Below are 18,408 nucleotides of genomic sequence, written 5' to 3'. Positions count from 1 at the left end.
CCAATATCGGTTGTGACTTTCGGTCCTAGATAGGAGACATTTTCAAAGGTCCCACAGTTGTAATTTCCTATTTTTATTGTTTTTTTTGTCACTTGCTCTTAATCAATTTCGAGAAAGCTTTCAACAGCGTCTGAGAAACTAGTAGCTATTATCAAAATTATGTATAATCCTGCAGAATGTCACTTGGTGCGGGGTAAAATCTCAGAGGATTTTCAGGTCGAAAGTGGAGTCCACCAGAGTTGTACTTGTCACCAATATTATTTCTTCATGTTTTCGGTGACCTTGTTCATGCAGTCTTGTTAGGAGGACGCAGAGGATTCTAATGGACGATGACATCTTTCATCAAACACCTCAACTAGACTGATAATAAATGGTTTTGCATTTGTAAAGAGAAGCAAGTAGAGTTGGACTGAAGATAAACACCGACAAGTCGGGAAGCCGAAAGCTGGACGCTTCAGATATGAAAGGTTCTGTATGTTTCTTTAAAAAAGAGATTTAAGTGTTCATTTTCCCGTTGCCACGTAGCACATAATATATGCATTTATTATGTGAAAATATCCACTTTCAAGGGATATTAATATTCATAGTCTTGAATTTGAAAAGAACCTATTGTAACTTTGCTAGTAATAATGCGATTTTCACAAAACTTGGTAAGACTATGCTCTATGTTATAGCCTACGTTACTGCGTGGTGCAACAATGAACTTAAGGGGGTTTTGCTGCCAATTACTAAAAATTAAAGTAGCATAATATCATTAACTTTTTTTGAACAGACATTGGTATGGAGGGTGTTTCGGAGCCTAGTCACCACATAGTGGCATCCTCCTGATTTTTCAAGATTTTTCAGTTGGGTAGTATTTGAGAATGGGTCCCATAAAGAAATTATGACTTCCGATCCCCGCACTCCCCACCTTTTCAATAAATGTCAAAACCAAGACCGGTTTCAAAAAGTACTAACCGAGACATTTCATTTGATACCCCACATGATTATCTCCGATGAAAAAAATTAACACCCCCTTTTGCATGTATGGGGACTCCCCTTAAATTTCACGTAGAATGATATAAGACACTGTATGCGTGAGCGCCCACAGTTTCCACGATTCCATCAAATTTGGTATCAATTGCTATACCTGTCTCCAAGAAAAATTTGTGTGACAGACAGGCAGAGAGAGCAATTAATAGATATAGTATGATAGTGAAGGTTATTTATCAAATAGGCAGTTTGGTTTCCGGAACGCCAAGTCAGCGGTTAATGCTACCAAACTTATTTTTGAGCTAGCCGGGAAAGCCTACGATGGAGGGAAATACTGCGCACTGGTGACTCTTGACATCAAGAACGCGTTTAATTCTGCCAGATGGAACCACATCATCGAAGCACTCGTCGCGGCACAAACGCCAAAATATACGTCGGAAGCTACTTTGTGTTTCGAACGAAGGGTCGAATATGTGGACTCCCTGCTATGGGACTTAATGTATAATGGCGTTTTACGGCTTCCAGTAGCTAAACAAGCCATTTTCGTCAGACTTGCGGATGATGTTGGAGTCGTCATAACATTCAATCACCGTGACGAAGTATACACATATGCGAGCGAGACTATAGTCTTGGCTTAAAGACTACGGGCTGGAGCTTGCCGAACACATGACGAAATTGGTGCCCTTTACAAAGCGACGGAAACTGAAAACTGCTGAAATTTGCATCGACGCGCATGTCATTAGATCTCAGCCATCGCTGAGATACTTGGGAGTAACATTCGACTCCAACTTGAGCTTTAAACCCCACTAAAAGCTTGCTGTGCAGAAAGTGGTGACTATTAACTCAACACTGACAAGGATACTTCCAAATGAAGGCGGGTCGAAACATAGTCGACGATCTCTGTTATCGCGAATTATCAGTTCTGCACTTTTATACCCGGCTGGTAAAAATCTGAGAACATTGCTGATTGCTTCAAGCTGCATATCGATTAAGCGCTCCCCGAACATGTTACGCATACCCCTTCTTATGAGGCAGCATGCGTGATTGCGGAGATGATCTCGCTGAATATTATAACTGATGAGGCAAGTCGCCTGTACAAGAATCAGGAAACGAGCCTAAACAAGCAGAGCGAGCGTATACGGTCATTGGCTGCATGGCAAACAGCATTGGACTAGACGGAGAATGGCCGTTGAGCACACAGGCTTATCTCAGGCATAAGTATGTGGACTATGCGAAACCACGGTGAGACGAGATACCATTTAATTCAGTTTTTAACCGGACACGGTGGATACAGGAGTTACCTCTGTGGGTTCGATCTAGATGAATTGCCCGATTGTCCTACATGTATGTGAAGGTGCAGCCAGAAATGCAGAACACGTCTTCTTCGCCTGCCCAAAATTTAAAAGCTCAAAGAGAAAACTTGAAACAGAGTTAATACCCGTTTAACGGTGGCAAATCTGATAAGGTACATGGTCCAATCAAATACAGCATGGGAGGCGGTAGTTGCAATGGTTAAACGGATCCACCAGCAACTAAAAGCAGCACAAGGGCAGCGGAGACATAGAAGGGAAGCTACTACAATCAACCCCACGCAAAGGAGTATCGCTCGTTTAGAGTGAAGAGTTAAGCACTGAACAGCCCTGCGAACCAATACCTTAATGGTGGTCCCGTGGGGAGAGTGTGGAGAAAATATGGGAGGTTTTAGTCGGTGAGAGTCCAGTGTGCGTGTCCTAGATTCCAGATGCGTATTCATGATGGATTTCCTCCAGCCAAAAAAAAGGCCGACAGACAGACAGTAAACCGATTTTAAAAAGGTTTTGTTTTACGCAAAACCTTAAAAACCAAGGTTCTCAATTTGACTGGTCATTACACTCCCCATTTGCATTTTTTGATCAATTTGTATATTTAAGAAGGATAGATTCTACTAACGGTGACACCAAATTAGATGGCACCCGACCCGTTAATCGTGCTAGCTCTGCTTTCGCTATTCTCTCTAAAATCTGCATATTTAGCTATCGCAGCAACAAGACCAAGTTGAGACTGTTCTGTGCAAGTGTTGTCTCTATGTTGCGATATGGGAAAAATAGAAAAATTGAGTACAACTGTCAGACGAAAGTTTCGTGGCATTAGGAGTACTTGTCTGCGACATATCATCGGAGTACGCTGGTCTGATACTATTTCAAATGGAGAACCTGGTCAGCGCACAGGCCTACCACCCGCGTGTGTGTGTGTATGGTGGGTAGAAGCTACAGCTTCTGAGCACTCAGGCCATGTTGGCCCATTGTGCTCGCCAGCCCCGTCCAACGGAATATTCCGAATACGTTAACGTATCGCAGGATTTCCGTTAGTGGATGTGATGCTACCCGTCGCAATTGGAGAACATCGGCATCAAAGATCTGATGCCTGATGCGTCCATAGGCGGGGCATTCACATAGGAAATGCTCCGTGGGTTCTGCTTCCTCATTACAGGAGGGACACGTATCATCTTGAGTAATTCCTATTCTGAACATATGCCCAGCTAGTGAAATATGGCCTGTCAGAATGCCCACAATACACCTGCAAGTTCTCCTGCTTTTCGACAGGATGAACTTTGCGGTACGCATGTCCGATTCTGGCAGGAAAAGTTTGGTGTGTCGAGCAGCATTTAGGCTCCTACTACTCGTACGCGATCTGATTTGAGAGCAGAAGTGGAAGTGAGTAGATTATACATTATGAAGGGGCGACAATTGCTTGGCTGACCCGTCATGGAATGACACCCACTCTTCCGTGACAATCGACGCCTGCCTCAAAAGCATTCGGCGCAGAACAGTATAGGGGGGTACGGACATCTGGGTAAGTCCTGGGGAGGATTGAACCAATAACCATGAACGACGCCGTGTAGGTGTGGTTGACGCGCTATATCCCACCGAGGCTCAAGTGACAGTCGTATATGTGATTCAATATAAACTGGTATGGAAATCCAGTAAAACTTCCAATGTGGACGTGAGTTGCGGGACGAAAAAATAATGACTGAAATGACCGTGGCCAGGAACTCTTACAGAATTGTAAACATGCCCACCAAGTTAAATACCTCACGTTTCCACTTTTCGTATTGAATAGTTTTTGATGGGTATTAAAGTTTAGGGTTTCAAGAAGGATTGCATTTGGATCACTTTGAAAACTTAAAATACAGACATGGATAGATTTAACGCGAAACGTTGGTAGCAGTAACGAAAGCCCAACACAATTCAAAACAAAACTGAAAATCCATCTTCACTAGCTTATTGCATAATTTATTTCCATAAGGGTGTTTGCTTACCTTGCAGCCTTCACATGTGAAAGCACCAAAATGAAAACCAGCAGCAGGCTCCCCGCAAACTTTACACTGTTGGTTCATCTGAAAAAAGATACCAAAAATTATTAGAGCGAATTATGAAGGAAATATTAAATTAGTTCATTAATTTTTTTATTTATTATTAACTGAGATGTTATCAAAATGGTATCGAATGAAATTTTTTGAAAATTTTTAGCGTTCTGGGTTTCAACATTCAAATTGTCCTGTTAGTTCTACGTATTTTAACTAAAAGTGAAATACCGACATGTATTTATTATCTTCACTCTTTGATTCTGTAAAATCTGCCCAGGCTATTTTCAATGAAGCAGAACTTTGATGAGATAAACCTACAGCAGCGGGACAACACAAAGAACCAAGATTCACACCCGAGGTAGCGAGGTCGGGAAACTAACACTCAACAAACTCAACCATCACAAGGACAATGTAGAACAAATCAGGTAACACTTACTTTAAGGACACTTCTATTCCTAAATTTTAAAAAAAAACCTCTAAGGGCTCAAGAACAGCTAAGTACCACGTACCGAAAGTAATTACAAGATGGACAGGAATTTGCAACTTTGGCGAAAAACCATTAACAATTTATAATGGATAAGGCCCGTGTTTCCGGAGACAATTGGAAGGCAATTACTTGCAGAACCTCATTCCAGAGGGTAGGACAAAAAGGTTTACTCGACAAGATGAGATTGAAGCAAATTGCTTCACAGGGAATGACATATAAGCAAAAAATTTAGAAAGTGGGCAGGTGGACACCAGCTTGACAAATTAAAAAATCGGTTTCGGGGACTGTCCGGAAAAGAAAGTTTGAAACCTTAGTTGTCAATTAACCAAGGCGGAGTGTGTCAAACAATCCTCTTAATCTTGATAACTTCTTAAAGTTAGGTCTAGATACTTAAAGACAGGGATGTTCCTAAGATCCAACAGACGCGATTCCAAGCTGCACCAGGTTTTAAGTACGTGCAACCCACACACAGTCAACTTTCTTCACTTTTTTGGTAATACTTGATTATTCTGCCACGGGTGATGATTTTAGCCAACCCGATTGTAGTCAAATTTTGGGAAAAACAGCTGAGTAAATTAAGAATTGTTTATGTGCTGAAACATATCGACTTCGGGGCCACCGCTAACGGGAGAGCTACTATCCATATCTTTTTGGAAATTCTGTTAAATGAAAAAATCACCTGGAGTCGCCTTTCCTTTCTTTTAAGATTAATTATTCTGGGTCTTTGAACAAGGATCTCTTCGTCCACTGAACTCTATTGTGCCTAGTATCAACCCTGTGTGGAATTTCCTCTTTAATTTTACCTTGGTCAAGAAAACGGCTTTCACTTATTTTATTCAGATAATAATCGTTAGATTTTCCTGAATGGTATTCACCTGGGGAGCGGACCAGGTGCACAATCTGCGGAAACTATCGAAAACTCTCTTGAAGTACGTCGAGCGCGGATCGAAACTTCGCACTTTAGGACAATAATCCGAAGGGTGTCGACTAGATTTGCCAGGTATTTTCCGATGCGCTTCAGGATTATTTTAGCTATCTTAGTAATAATTTATTCCAATACTTTCTCACCAACCTTCGATATACTCAGCACTCAATGTGTGAGCTTATGCACTTAGGATCATCCGTACAATTTTTGCAAGCGACCAAGCGTAACTTCCACAAATCCGAAAAGGTAGCCAAATGTGTTGCCTGCTATGATATTATAAGAGAAAATGGAGATGAGATGTGGTAGTCGGAATCATACAGCATCAACCAGTAAACTCTGTACTTTAAAAAGCCTTGAACAAAAAAAACAGGAGAACAGTAAGTTCTCGTCGAATGGCATTCACTTGCGAAAAAAGAAACTGCCAAATTATGTAATTATCTTATCTTTAGGTCTGCACCAGCACATTCCAGACACGGGTCTGCCGCACTCCCCAGCCTCAATCCAGCTCCTGATTATTGAACGCGAACGAGTCGCGATTATTGTTGGGTTTGTTATCCTCTCATTTGCCACTGACATCATCTTCTTCCTACTTACCTCCTCCATGAACCTTGGACAATAAGGCATAATGTGCTTCACGCCTTTTGAATAGTTGTGCATTTGGGACCATCGGACGACTTGTGCAATCTGCAAGGATGCTACTACTCCCTATTTCCACCCAACCTGGTAAGGTAACATATCAGGTAGTATTTCAATTGTCAGTATCTTCGCTTGATTGTTTCCGCAGTATACAGGATCAGGGTATGGACAAAGTGGTGCTTTCCGGAATTATCCCACTGTCGTCGCCATCTTCTGTACGGCTCCTTCACAGTGGCTTTTGCTATTCAAATACATTATCGACTAGCCCGACCTACATAATATACTGCCCCTAATGTATCGAGGAAATTCATAACCCATTTCCACATGGTTCCCTTTTCTGCATATATTTATTAGCTGAAGTGTATGCTTCCGAGGAAACCGAGAAGTTCATAGCCGCCGGTCAAGAGATTTTCAATCTGCATTCAACAAATAATGGCATCCACTTAGTACGTTCAGGAACCAAACTTTATAAAATGCTTTCGACCATTTTGGTTCCACTTTTCACAGGAACTTGATAATAAGCTACAAAATGGGTCCTATGTTGTCATATTTGTAAAAAAATATTAATACATTTGCTTTACATATATCTAATCAGGTTGATATTTCAATCTGGCGTAAATGAGCTCTAGACCCTTCATGTAGTAATTAAATCAAGATATATCCTTTCAGACTAAAGAACATCACAATATATATCCGCCGTCGTTATCAACATTATTATTAACGGCACAAAATTCTGCTCTAGGCATGCCTTAAAAAAGAACAGCACACACCCCAGTCCTGATCGAGGTTCATCCATCCATCCATCCATATCCCTAAAAGCTTTTAGTCCCATAGTTGAAGTCTCCTATCTTTATTCTTCCCGTTTGACCAGTACGGTTTGATGTTGTTGGTTGGTTGGTTTTTGGTGTTGACGTTGCCACCATATTCTACGTCTCGCGCCGCTTGCTCGATCAGGATGGAGGCAGTTTCCACATCTCGGGTCGTTGTTCCGATGATGTCGATATCGTCAGCATAGGCCAGTAGTTGGGTGAACTTAAAGAGGATTGCATCTCTTGAATTTACCTCAGCATCACGGATCACTTTCTCGAGGATCAGGTTAATGTGTCGATTGGTCTTGAGAGTGACCCTGCTGCTTTTATCTGCCCTCGCACATTGGTCAGGGTCAGCCTAGTCAATCTTATAAATTTCGTCGGGATACCGAATTCTCTCACTTTTTATGTATAAGACGGATAATGCCTCTTAGCCAATCGTCAGGCATTAATTCGCTCTCTCATACCTTGGGCACAAGTTGATGAACTACCTTGTGTAATTGGTCACCTCCATATTTCACCAATTCGGATATAATTCTATCGGCTCCCGGCAGCTTATGATTTTTAAGCGAATGAATTGCATGGGCTGTTTCTTCTATACTTGGTGGTGGCAGTACTTGTCTGTCGTTGTCAGTTGGCGGTTGTTCAGTGGGTCATCAAAGTACTCAACAAATCGCTCCAATGTGCCCATTCTATCGGAAATCAGATTTCCCTCTTTGACTCGGTAAGAGGCTTCCTTTTTCCGTCTGTGAAGTCGCTTCTCCCCTCGGCGGAGTTCGTGATAAGTCTCCGCGCGTGCCCGCGTTCTTTGAGAATGCAACATTACTCGGTATGCAGCATTCTTCCGTTACGTTACTGGCTTACATTCATTGTCAAACCAGCCGTTCCGACTTTTTGTGCAGCTGGGGCAAAGTATGTTTGTGGCCGTATCCATGATAACATTCTTCAGGTGATTGTGAAAATCATTTGTCGATTCTTCATCTCCAGGTCCTCTGTTGACTGCGGTTATTGCGGCATCCATTTCCCTCTTATAGGTGTCGCGGAGGGCTGTGTTGTGGATGGCTTCAGCGCTAACTCTCACCTGATTGACAGAAAGGATTCTGTTTGATGTTGTTATTCGAGATCGGAACACCATATCATAGAGATAGTGATCGGAGTCTATATTGGCCCCCTATATGTTCTGACATTCATCAAGGCTGAGAGGTGGCGGTGTTCGATCGACACGTGGTCAATTTGGTTGAAAGTGGTCCCGTCTGAAGAGGCACACGTATGTTTGTGGACCGCTTTCCGCGTAAACCAGGTTTTTCCAACAACCATTTTGTGCCACTGGTTACTGAATAATCCGCAGTCCGTTATCATTTGTATTTTGATGTAAGCTATGAGAGCCAACGTATCGCCTGAATACGGGCTTCGTCCCTACTTGGCTGTTAAAATCCCCAAGTATAAGTTTTAATTCATACCTGGGGCAGGCTTAGAGAGAGAGTGCATAGCCGCTCCTTATGTTTTCAAAGCCGATAACTCCAGGTTTCATTTTTTGACTGAACAAAAAACCTACTCCCAACACAAGGTTTACTGGATGCCACTATAATATATGGTGTAACGACTCTTCGCCAGGAAGCTGGTCCCTGTCCAACGCATCCCCTGTAACGCTCTTACATCAGCCCTATATTGGAACAGGGCATCGGCTCGCTGCTCAGCAGCTTCATCTCTGTACAGGGAGCCCACGTTCCATGAGAAAATGCGAAAATCGTCATTCCTTTGCCGTTGCCGGGTTCGTCGGTGTATTATCCGTCTAGTCCGAGGCTGTTGCGGCTTTGTAACTTAGGTTTTCCGTGTAGGGTTGTCAGCCCTACCCAACCCCCAACCTGGAGAACCAGTTGGTACAATTTGTCCCGTTTTTGGAGCGGGAGACTCGCCTTCATCTTTCTCCGTCTGCAGCTTTTCATTAAGAAAGAGCTCCCAGGGGTCACCATGTGGAGATGGAGATAGGGTTTGGTAGTAGAGCTGTTGGTGTTGGTTCAGCAGGCGTTTCCCAGGTTTTATGCTCCATCGTGGGTACCAATCCACGTTTCGTCCTTGGACCTATACTACCTTTGATCACTAAATATAGCAGCATCAAAGAACGGGCACGTGCAGAGACTTATCGCGAACTCCGTCAAGCGGAAAACAAGTAGGTCTATGAACTCCACATTTGTACTCGACGCCCAAGCTTGCCAACAAGTCAGCAGAATGGACTCATATACATCTCGATGCTGGCGTATGTTGATGATATCAAGATAATTGGAAGAACTACCTTCGTGCAAATCGAGCAGGCGACAAGAGATGTTCCGCTATATATTAACGAAGGCAAGGCGAAATACATAGGGGCAACTTTAACACCAAAAGGGTGGAAATAACAATATCAAATGAAGGTCCTAGGGATATGGGGTGAGTACCAGCCATGAAGAGATAATCCCACGATCCTCTTCTGACTTGGATTGTTTTGAAAACCATAACCGACCCTCGCAATGGCAAGCACAGCGGCACCGATTCATATTGACTGCAGGCTCAGCATTCAAACCAACGGATGCGAGGCCTATCCAACAACTCTACCACCCAACGGGGTAACTAGAATCCACTAGACGCTCTACCCACGATAGAGAGAGCAGACCACAGCCATTAGGAAACTCTAATAAGGGGGTCAACCGCAACCTATAGAACGTATGCGCTCCGAGCGTCATCCCCGTTTCCATGGTACCAGATAACCTCTGGTGAGGCTTTGTGGTAAGGACTACTTCAGATGAGTCCCTTGCAGATTCCGGTCTAATCGCACTCCTCCAGTGTGTGGTGTGTATGGGAATGATCCAACTCCGATTATGTATAAGGGCAATAACATAGGTCAGGACGCCGAAAAGCGACTAGAGATTTCGAATTCGTGGACCTCAAACTGGTTGTTTGGAGGTCTTTATTAAGGGAGGCCGAGAACGGACGCTGGTTGTATGGTCATGACATTTGCCGGGATATGCATTATAAAGAGTTGCCTGGCACTGAGAGAAGCATTTTGCTTTTGAGCACATCGGAACTCGCAATTTACGATGGAAATAGAAGATCAGTAAAGTTCGCATCCTGAGATTTAAAAATTATGAAAAAGGAAGAGGAATACATTACCGACCCCCAGGTTAAGGACAAGTTGCCATCATCGGTCATTTGAAGCTTAATAAGAAAAAAAGCGAAACAATGAAATATGTGAAAATTCCAAAGGCTAATCATTTCTTTATAGAACATAGGATATCTGGACAAGTTCTGCGACTTCATTGAACTTTAATTTCACTACGCTTCAGTTTTATTATCTCTAGTGTAAGTGAAAAGCCAACAGCAGCGAGGCAAACACAGAGTTTGGACTCGTGGCAAGAAATTGTGAAACCTCGGTCATCGCACCGCTAATCCCGAATCGACCCTCCAAAATACTCCAATAATTTTTTGCTATGGTCAATATTCATTACCGTACTACGCAGTAGATCACGGGTATATCTGTATGAACAACTTGCTCATCTCATCTGAAATAACTCAAGTTCTAACATTTAAACCTACATCATTTCTAACTGTATCTAATTAATTGATATTCAGGTAAGTTGAAAAAAGATATTCACACGGTTCTGTGTTGCACGTGTCATCTGGAATCTATTAATTTGTATGCGAAATTAACAAGTCAACCCAACATCCACATAAACTGTTCCGTTTAATTTCAAATTAAACTGTTAAACAATTAACTTTAATTGATGCGGCATGTGTTAAGCATTTTATCGTGATCAACACTTATCTTAGGTTTTTGTGGATGGTTTTGTTTCAAAACAACAAAAAAATTGACAACAAAGTGAGCGGTGATGCAGGAAGATAGTAGGTAAAACCCGTAGAACTTGGAATTAAATGAATTGAAAAAGATACATATATTTAAATGAAAAAAGTAAATCAAACAAAAAATTCATTATTTTGAGCCTTTGTATATAATCTGGTCGTTTTCAGATAATTAAGCTCCTGCAGGCTAAACGACATAATCTCCAATCGCAGTTTTAATTAATCGAGTTTAAAAGACCAGATACATCGGACCTTCTTCTGCTGCGTTTCGAACTAATCGTAAATAAAATTTAAATAATTCCACCATTTTCGCTGGCTTGATGGATGCTTTGTTGATCTGAAATTGTTCTGGGGACTCTTTCTGCTACTTTTGCCATTTGAAGAACATTTAGATAAGAAATCGTCGCAGGAATTCAAGGTAGAGTTTGCAGCGGATTTAGATTACACTCTGGGATTAGTTACGCTACATCTTGGGAATTTAGTTTAATGTGCGCGCTGACGTAATCTGAAGTCCTAGTCATCGCTGTCATCAGTGAATATAAGAAATGCAAATTTTAACTGTTATTTTATAGGTGGTACGTGGTATACTATCAGGTATGCATATTTCACCTACGCCGTACTTTCTTTTCCTTAAGGCTTCGCCTGTTGCTATGTTTCTTTGGTGGAGGACAAAAACTTGAACTATTATTAATAGTTAGTCTTAGTAACGGTTCTATTATAGAATGGGCATATATGTATGTGGTTCTGGGTTGCAGTTTTTATAGCTTTTTTCCGAGTGCAAGAGAATTTCACATTATCTTTATTTTGAATTGGATATGAAGAGATATGAAGAGAGATGTGTTGACGCAGTGCGCATGACTTTAAATATTGTAGTGTTCTGACGTTTCCTTCTCCGATCTTTTTCCAACTTACCCATCTATTTAAGGTAGTTGGATCATCTGACAGTTGGAAAAAATGACCCCGATTATAAGCCAATGTATCACTACTTTGTAAAGGTAATAGAGATCATAATCCTCTTTGGCACGAAATCCACAGGATCACCCATTGAACTGCGGTTCAGATATAGATGTTGTTTATTAAAAATCAAAAGTATTTTTAATCTTTATATTCTATATCATATATAATTCTATGGCATTCTTAAGATTTTAATAGTCTGTCTGTCCGTTTGTCACGTGCACTTTTCTCAGAAACGATTACACCTAGTGACACTGAATTTGGTAGAAAGACTGGAATTATGAACTCGCATAAATGAAGTTAATTATGTACATGTCTGCATGGTGAACTTAAGCGAGGTTCCCATACCCCCACCTTAAAAAGGGGTGAACATTTTTTTCAACCAAATGTAACCATCATCAAATAAAAGGACTCGAGGAGTACTTTCCGAAGTATGTATTACCTTTGGTACTGGCTTCGGAGTAGGCAGTCCGGAATAGGTCAATTACTTCAAGGACCTGTTCTCAGAAACTACCCAATCAAAAAATATGAAAAAAATATGGTGGTCCATACGGATACTATCCTTCGTTATCATATCTGCCCAAATAAAGTCAATCAAAGTATATTATTATATTATTACATTTACTGTGAACTCCCTTAAGTTGTATGATAGTAATGCAGGTTTTAATATGAAGCAGCATACAGGAAAATTTGGCGCAAACCCTATTCAGTTTAAAACGTTCTTAAAGTAATTTGCTTAGTTTATCGTTGATTTATCGTGTCGTTAGAAAACATTTGCCTGAGGCGCTTAAGCCCCCCTATCGCTATAGTCATACAAAAAGGCTCTAGCCAGAGAGTAGCTGATATAATACAGCGTCTCACAAGCCGATCCCGTAAAACAAACTCCATTACAACGAAGAAGGGTAGGGAGCGTCCTAGGAGATCAACTCAGTCTCACGTCTACTTTAGAATCCTCACAACAAGTGGGACTAGCAATATTTTCCGATGAACAACGAAACCTTTTTGCTTTATTTATGTTACAATATGTTGCTTTACGTTTTTACATGTCCGGATAGCTGAGTGGTTAGAGCACAAAGCTGTCGTTCGGAAGGCCGTAGTTCAAATCTCACTGGTGGCAGTGGAATTTGTACCGTGATTTGACAATGATCTTGCCAGTCCTCATGTATTCCTCGGAGACTTGGGTTCTTAGCAAGAAAAATTGGGAACATTTGGCCGCATTCGAGAAATGAATCCTCCGAAGAATTTTTGGCCCTCTACATGAAGATGGACGATTCCGTAGCCTACATAACGACGAAATCTATGAGCGATACCATGACCGTCAGGTTGTAGATAAAATCCGGCTCAATAGGTCACAGTGGGATCCAGCCCGGAAAGTCTATAAGGGCAATATCTATGGTAGAAAAAGGAAGACGAGGCAGATCCTGACTGAGATGGAGCGATGGCGTAGGTCAGGGCGCCAGACAGCTTTTAGGGATATCGAATTGGTGAACCTCGGCGTAAAACCGGTATGTCTGGAATTCCTTATTAAGGCAGGCCTAGACCGGATACAGTTGTTGCGTCGTTGATTATGGTGAATATTCCTCCGCTTTCTTCCATCCTAGCGACCCTTATCTTTCGCTATTTACTTGTTTTAATTTCCCAGTTCCTACTCCACCATTCACATTTACCTTCCTCATTTAATTTTTAAAATTATTAATTTTATTTATTTTACAAGAAACCTAATAACTGGACGCTTTCCCCTAAACTCAAGACTGCATTTACATTTGAACAATTTGAAATTTCCTTTTAGTTTCCTAATATCATAAGAGACAAGACAATATTGAACGGGGAAAATGTACGTTTAACTTCTTCGCTTCTACCTAAGTTTGAAACATTGTTGTTGTTTCCAAAGCGCAAGGTTCCAATATAGCGAAGGGATCATCATATTGTTGGGTGTATCATCTAGCCGTAGTTTGTTTCTGAACAAGGCACGGGGAGTGTTGTTATTGCTGAGCTGGCGTGGATTTTAAAGGTCAAGACCGTGTTTAGCGGAATCAGGATTAGCAGGACCAGGGCCGGTTGGATGGGCAAGGGGGATCTTTGGTGCCTTTGGAAGTGAAAGGACCTCTATTACCATGGCTAGGGAAGAAAAGTTCCTAGAGACGGATAGTTTTGTGGCTTCCGGAGTGTGAGTTCTTTGATTGAGACTTGCCGCGACTTAAGAAAAATTGTAGTGAATTGAAAACAAGTTTTTTTTTTTACAATATTAGTTCTAAAAGAAATATTGCGACAGAACTTCATTGCCAGAAGAACTCGTGCGCTGGTTCCAATTGCTCTACCACGAACCGAAAAGTAAAGTTCGAAGTATGGTGGGTGTATTAAAACCGCTTCAGGTCTCTGTTGGTGTTCATCCAGGAAACGCCCTCTCACCACTCCCTTTTCTTCGTATTCTGGACACCGCTACACGGGGCATCCAACGTCCAGCGCCCTACACACTGCTTTATGCAGGTAATATTTTCCTAGCATCTAATAGCAAACATTATCTCCAGCAACTTCTCCAAAAATCGAATGATCGCCACATGCAACACGGTCTCAGATTGAATCTGTAGCGCGGCAGAATTCGCAGCATTCGAAATTTATTTCGATTCGCAGCATTCGAAATTTATTTCGAATGTTGCGAATGCGAACAAATAGATGGCGCGGAACTATCCACTTTGTAGAGCTCGCCACGGGAAGTGATTGAAAAGCGTCCGCTTCGGTGGTGATTTCTTTGTACGTGCGTGAATTTGTGTGCGTTTTCGTTTTAACACTAACGTCGAAAAGAAGTTTCCTTTTTACTAGTCAAGATGTCGATCGACAACAAAGACACAGCAGGCCCATCGGACCCACAAGTGACCGCCCTCGCCGTGCGTGTTCCTCCATTTTGGCGGCGGAATCCGGAGCTGTGGTTCATACATTTGGAAGCGCAGTTTCAAATGTCCGGAATCACATCGGACGCGACCCGCTTCAACTTTGCGGTGGTCGGCCTGGATGAAGAGTCGATTCTTCTGGTGTCCGATGTAGTCAAGTCGACATCATACACGCAGCTCAAGAGCGAGTTGATCAAGCGCCTGTCGGCAAGCGAGTCGGCAAAATTAGACCACTTGCTGGCGGGTTTAACGTTGGGTGATCGAACTCCCAGCCAATTGCTTCGCGAAATGAGGCAATTGGGTGGGAGCAAGATCGGCGATGGCCTGATCAAATCGCTCTGGCTGCGACGGCTCCCGGAGGGCACCCAGCCGATCCTCGCTTGCGTCTCCGGTTCCTTGGAGGAACTGGCAGCGACGCCCGACCAGGTGCAGGAGGTGTACGTACGCCCAACCATGGCGGCCGTTCAACCACCGTCGGATGAGGTGAGCGACTTGAGGCGCGAGATAGCCGCTTTAACAGCCAGTGTGACCGAGATGCGGGCGACGTTGGACGCTCAGCGTTCGGACGCCAGATCGCGAGCTCGCTCACGGTCTTCCACTCGAAAAGGGCGTTCGGGTAGCAGGTCGTCAGGACAGTCCACGGACCAGGGGATTTGCTGGTACCACCGCAGATTCGGCGATAAAGCCACCAAGTGTACTATCCCTTGCAAATTCACGCCTGTCGCAAAAAACTAGGTCCGCGGGGGTTCCTGGCGACGGCCATCCAGAGCGCAGCGCCACGTTGCCTAACAATTTACGACCCTCTCAGCAGGCGCAACTACCTCATCGGTACTGGTGCGGAGGTTTCGGTTCTTCCCGTACCTCGGCAACATCGACTTTTTCCACAACGGCTCAAACTTGCGGCAGCAAATTCCTTCCGCATAAACACATACGAGTATAGGCAAGTGGACGTGAGTCTTGGCTTGCGTAGGACATTTTCGTGGCGTTTCATCCTGGCGGATGTCAGCTTCCCCATATTAGGCGCAGACTTCTTGTGTCACTATGGATTACTGGTGGACTTGCAAAATAAGTCCCTTATAGACCCCACGACCAACCTTAATTCGTCGGGACAAATGGTATCTCACCCAGGCAATAATCTTTCCGTTCTTTTAGAAGACATTACCGACTCTCGCGTTCGGGCACTTTTCCAAAAGTTCAGCCAGATTACTACCGAGTGTAGTCTCTCCAAACTAGTGAAGCACAATGTGCAGCACCACATTATCACTACTGGTTCCCCGATCTTCTCGAAGGTGCGTCCTCTACCATCCCAGAAACTGGCTATTGCACGGAAAGATTTGAACAACTCGTTCAACAGAGTATCTGCAGGCCCTCAAACAGCTTTTGGTCTTCCCCACTGCATATGGTCCCTAAGCCAAATGGCGAATGGCGCCCATGTGCGGATTACAGAAGGCTAAATGCACAGACTGTTCCTGACCGATATCGAATTCCACTCATCCATGACTTTGCGCATCACCTCGCGAACTGCCGCATCTTTTCGACCTTGGACTTAACCAAGGCTTATCACCAAATCCCAGTAGCTCCTGAAGACATTCCAAAGACGGCAATATGCACACCCTTTGGACTCTTCGAGTTCACCCGAATGACTTTCGGATTGTGCAATGCGCCGCAAACCTTTCAAAGGTTCATTCACTCAGTCCTGCAAAACCTCGATTTCTCTTTCGTATATTTGGGTGATGTTTCGGTCGCTTCTTCCACTGAGTCTGAGCACTTAGCCAATCTCGAGTGCATTTTTCAACGTCTCCTTGAGGCTGGTTTAGTCCTAAACGTTGAGAAATGCAAATTTCTTCAAAAACAGGTGAGATTCCTTGGCCATTTCATTTCCCTGAAGGAATACAGCAGACCCAGACAAGGTGCAAGCGATTACAAGCTTCCCGCGTCCAAAGACAGTGAGGGAGTTGAGGAGGTTCTTGGGCATGCTTAACTTCTACCGTCGTTTCCTGCCCAAGGCCGCCCATCACCAGTCCATTTTGAACGCGTACTTGTCTGGCCCCAAAACTAAGGACGCACGAGAGATCGTGTGGTCTGAAGAGGCTATCCGCGCGTTTGACAAATCCCGTCAGCAACCAGCCGACGCTACACTCTTGGCATTCCCTCTGCAAGATGTACCCCTAGCCGTTTTTGTTGATGCCTCTGACATCGCAGTCGGTGCTGCACTTCACCAAAAGGTGGATCAAGTTTGGCAGCCGTTGAGCTTCTTCTCGAAGCAACGGAACTACAGTACCTACGATCGCGAACTGCTCGCCGCGTACTTGAGCATCAAATACTTCCGTTTCTCCCTAGAAGGCAGGCCGTTCACAGTGTTCACGGATCATAAGCCTCTCACGTATGCTTTGAAACAGAAGCCCGACAAAGCGTCCCCTCGTCAGCTTCGACACCTGAGCTTTATAAGCCAGTTTACATCAGACATCCAGCACGTGTCCGGCAAGGACAACATAGTTGCTGACGCTTTGTCTCGTGTTTCCGAGGTTAACATCCCCGCCTCACTCGATTTCTCGGCTATTGCCAAGGCGCAGGAGGATGACGCAACACTTCAGAGCCTCAAATCCAACCCCAAATACAAATTTCGGGAGTTGCCCATCTTCGGCTCAAACCTCTCTCTCTGCTGCGAAGACTCGGAAAAGGGACCTCGGCCATACATTCCGACCACTTTTCGCAAGGAAGTATTCCACGCAATTCACGACTTAGCGCATCCAGGCATCAGGACAACAAATCAACTAGTCACCGAGAAGTACTTCTGGCCCTCTATGAATAAGGATGTCAATTCCTGGGCCAGAGAGTGCATCGCATGCCAGAAGTGTAAAGTCTCCAGGCATGTAAGGAAAGAAGTGGGCTCATTCCCCCGCACTACCAAGCGGTTCCACACAATACACCTCGACATAGTAGGACCTTTGCGAGACTCGCACGGTTATAGGTATTGTCTCACAATCATCGACAGGTTTACGCGGTGGCCTGAGGCAATACCTCTGAAAGATATTACGGCGCAATCATGTGTCGAAGCCCTCTGTCGAGAGTGGATACCTCGCTTTGGCGTCCCTGCAGTGGTCATTACTGACCAGGGAATGCAATTTGAGTCCACCCTTTTCTTCGAGTTAGGCAAACTCCTTGGTTTTAAACGCCAGCGGACTACTGCATATCATCCGCAATCCAATGGGATGCTAGAACGTTGGCACCGGACGCTGAAAGCCGCCATTATGGCACGCGACAATCCGTCCTGGTCCCAAGTCTTGCCTCTCGTCCTACTCGGCCTGCGTACAACCCGCCGAGAGGAATTTGCTGCCAGCCCCGCGGAGCTAGTATACGGGGAGAACCCGAGACTCCCGAGTGATCCGGTCTTCGACAAGAGATCGGGTCTCACAGAGTCGGGGTTGGTGCGTCTGCTGAGGGACAATCTCCGACGCATAAAAGCCACACCACCCACGCGACACTCGTCCACACCTGGCTGTTCGCCCAAGGAGCTGGACACGTGCACGCACGTTCTGGTCAGGACGGATGCCATC

At 43.9% G+C, this 18,408-nt stretch overlaps 1 protein-coding gene across 1 annotated transcript in view; it reads right to left on the bottom strand.

Annotated features, from left to right (window-relative positions):
* LOC119650356 (protein embryonic gonad-like) overlaps positions 1 to 18,408 on the bottom strand; it is a 170,938-nt gene that overhangs the window by 14,945 nt on the left and 137,585 nt on the right. Inside the window, exon 2 of the mRNA XM_038053038.1 lies at positions 4,271 to 4,348. Within this exon, the coding sequence (XP_037908966.1) occupies positions 4,271 to 4,348 (78 nt within the window). The remainder of the gene's footprint in view (positions 1 to 4,270; positions 4,349 to 18,408) is intronic.

This window comes from Hermetia illucens, chromosome 2 (assembly GCF_905115235.1).
Source record: "Hermetia illucens chromosome 2, iHerIll2.2.curated.20191125, whole genome shotgun sequence".
In the NCBI taxonomy this organism is placed as follows: Eukaryota; Metazoa; Arthropoda; class Insecta; order Diptera; family Stratiomyidae; genus Hermetia; species Hermetia illucens.
Note: the sequence above shows the minus strand (reverse complement) of the source record. Positions and strands in the feature narration are given on the sequence as shown.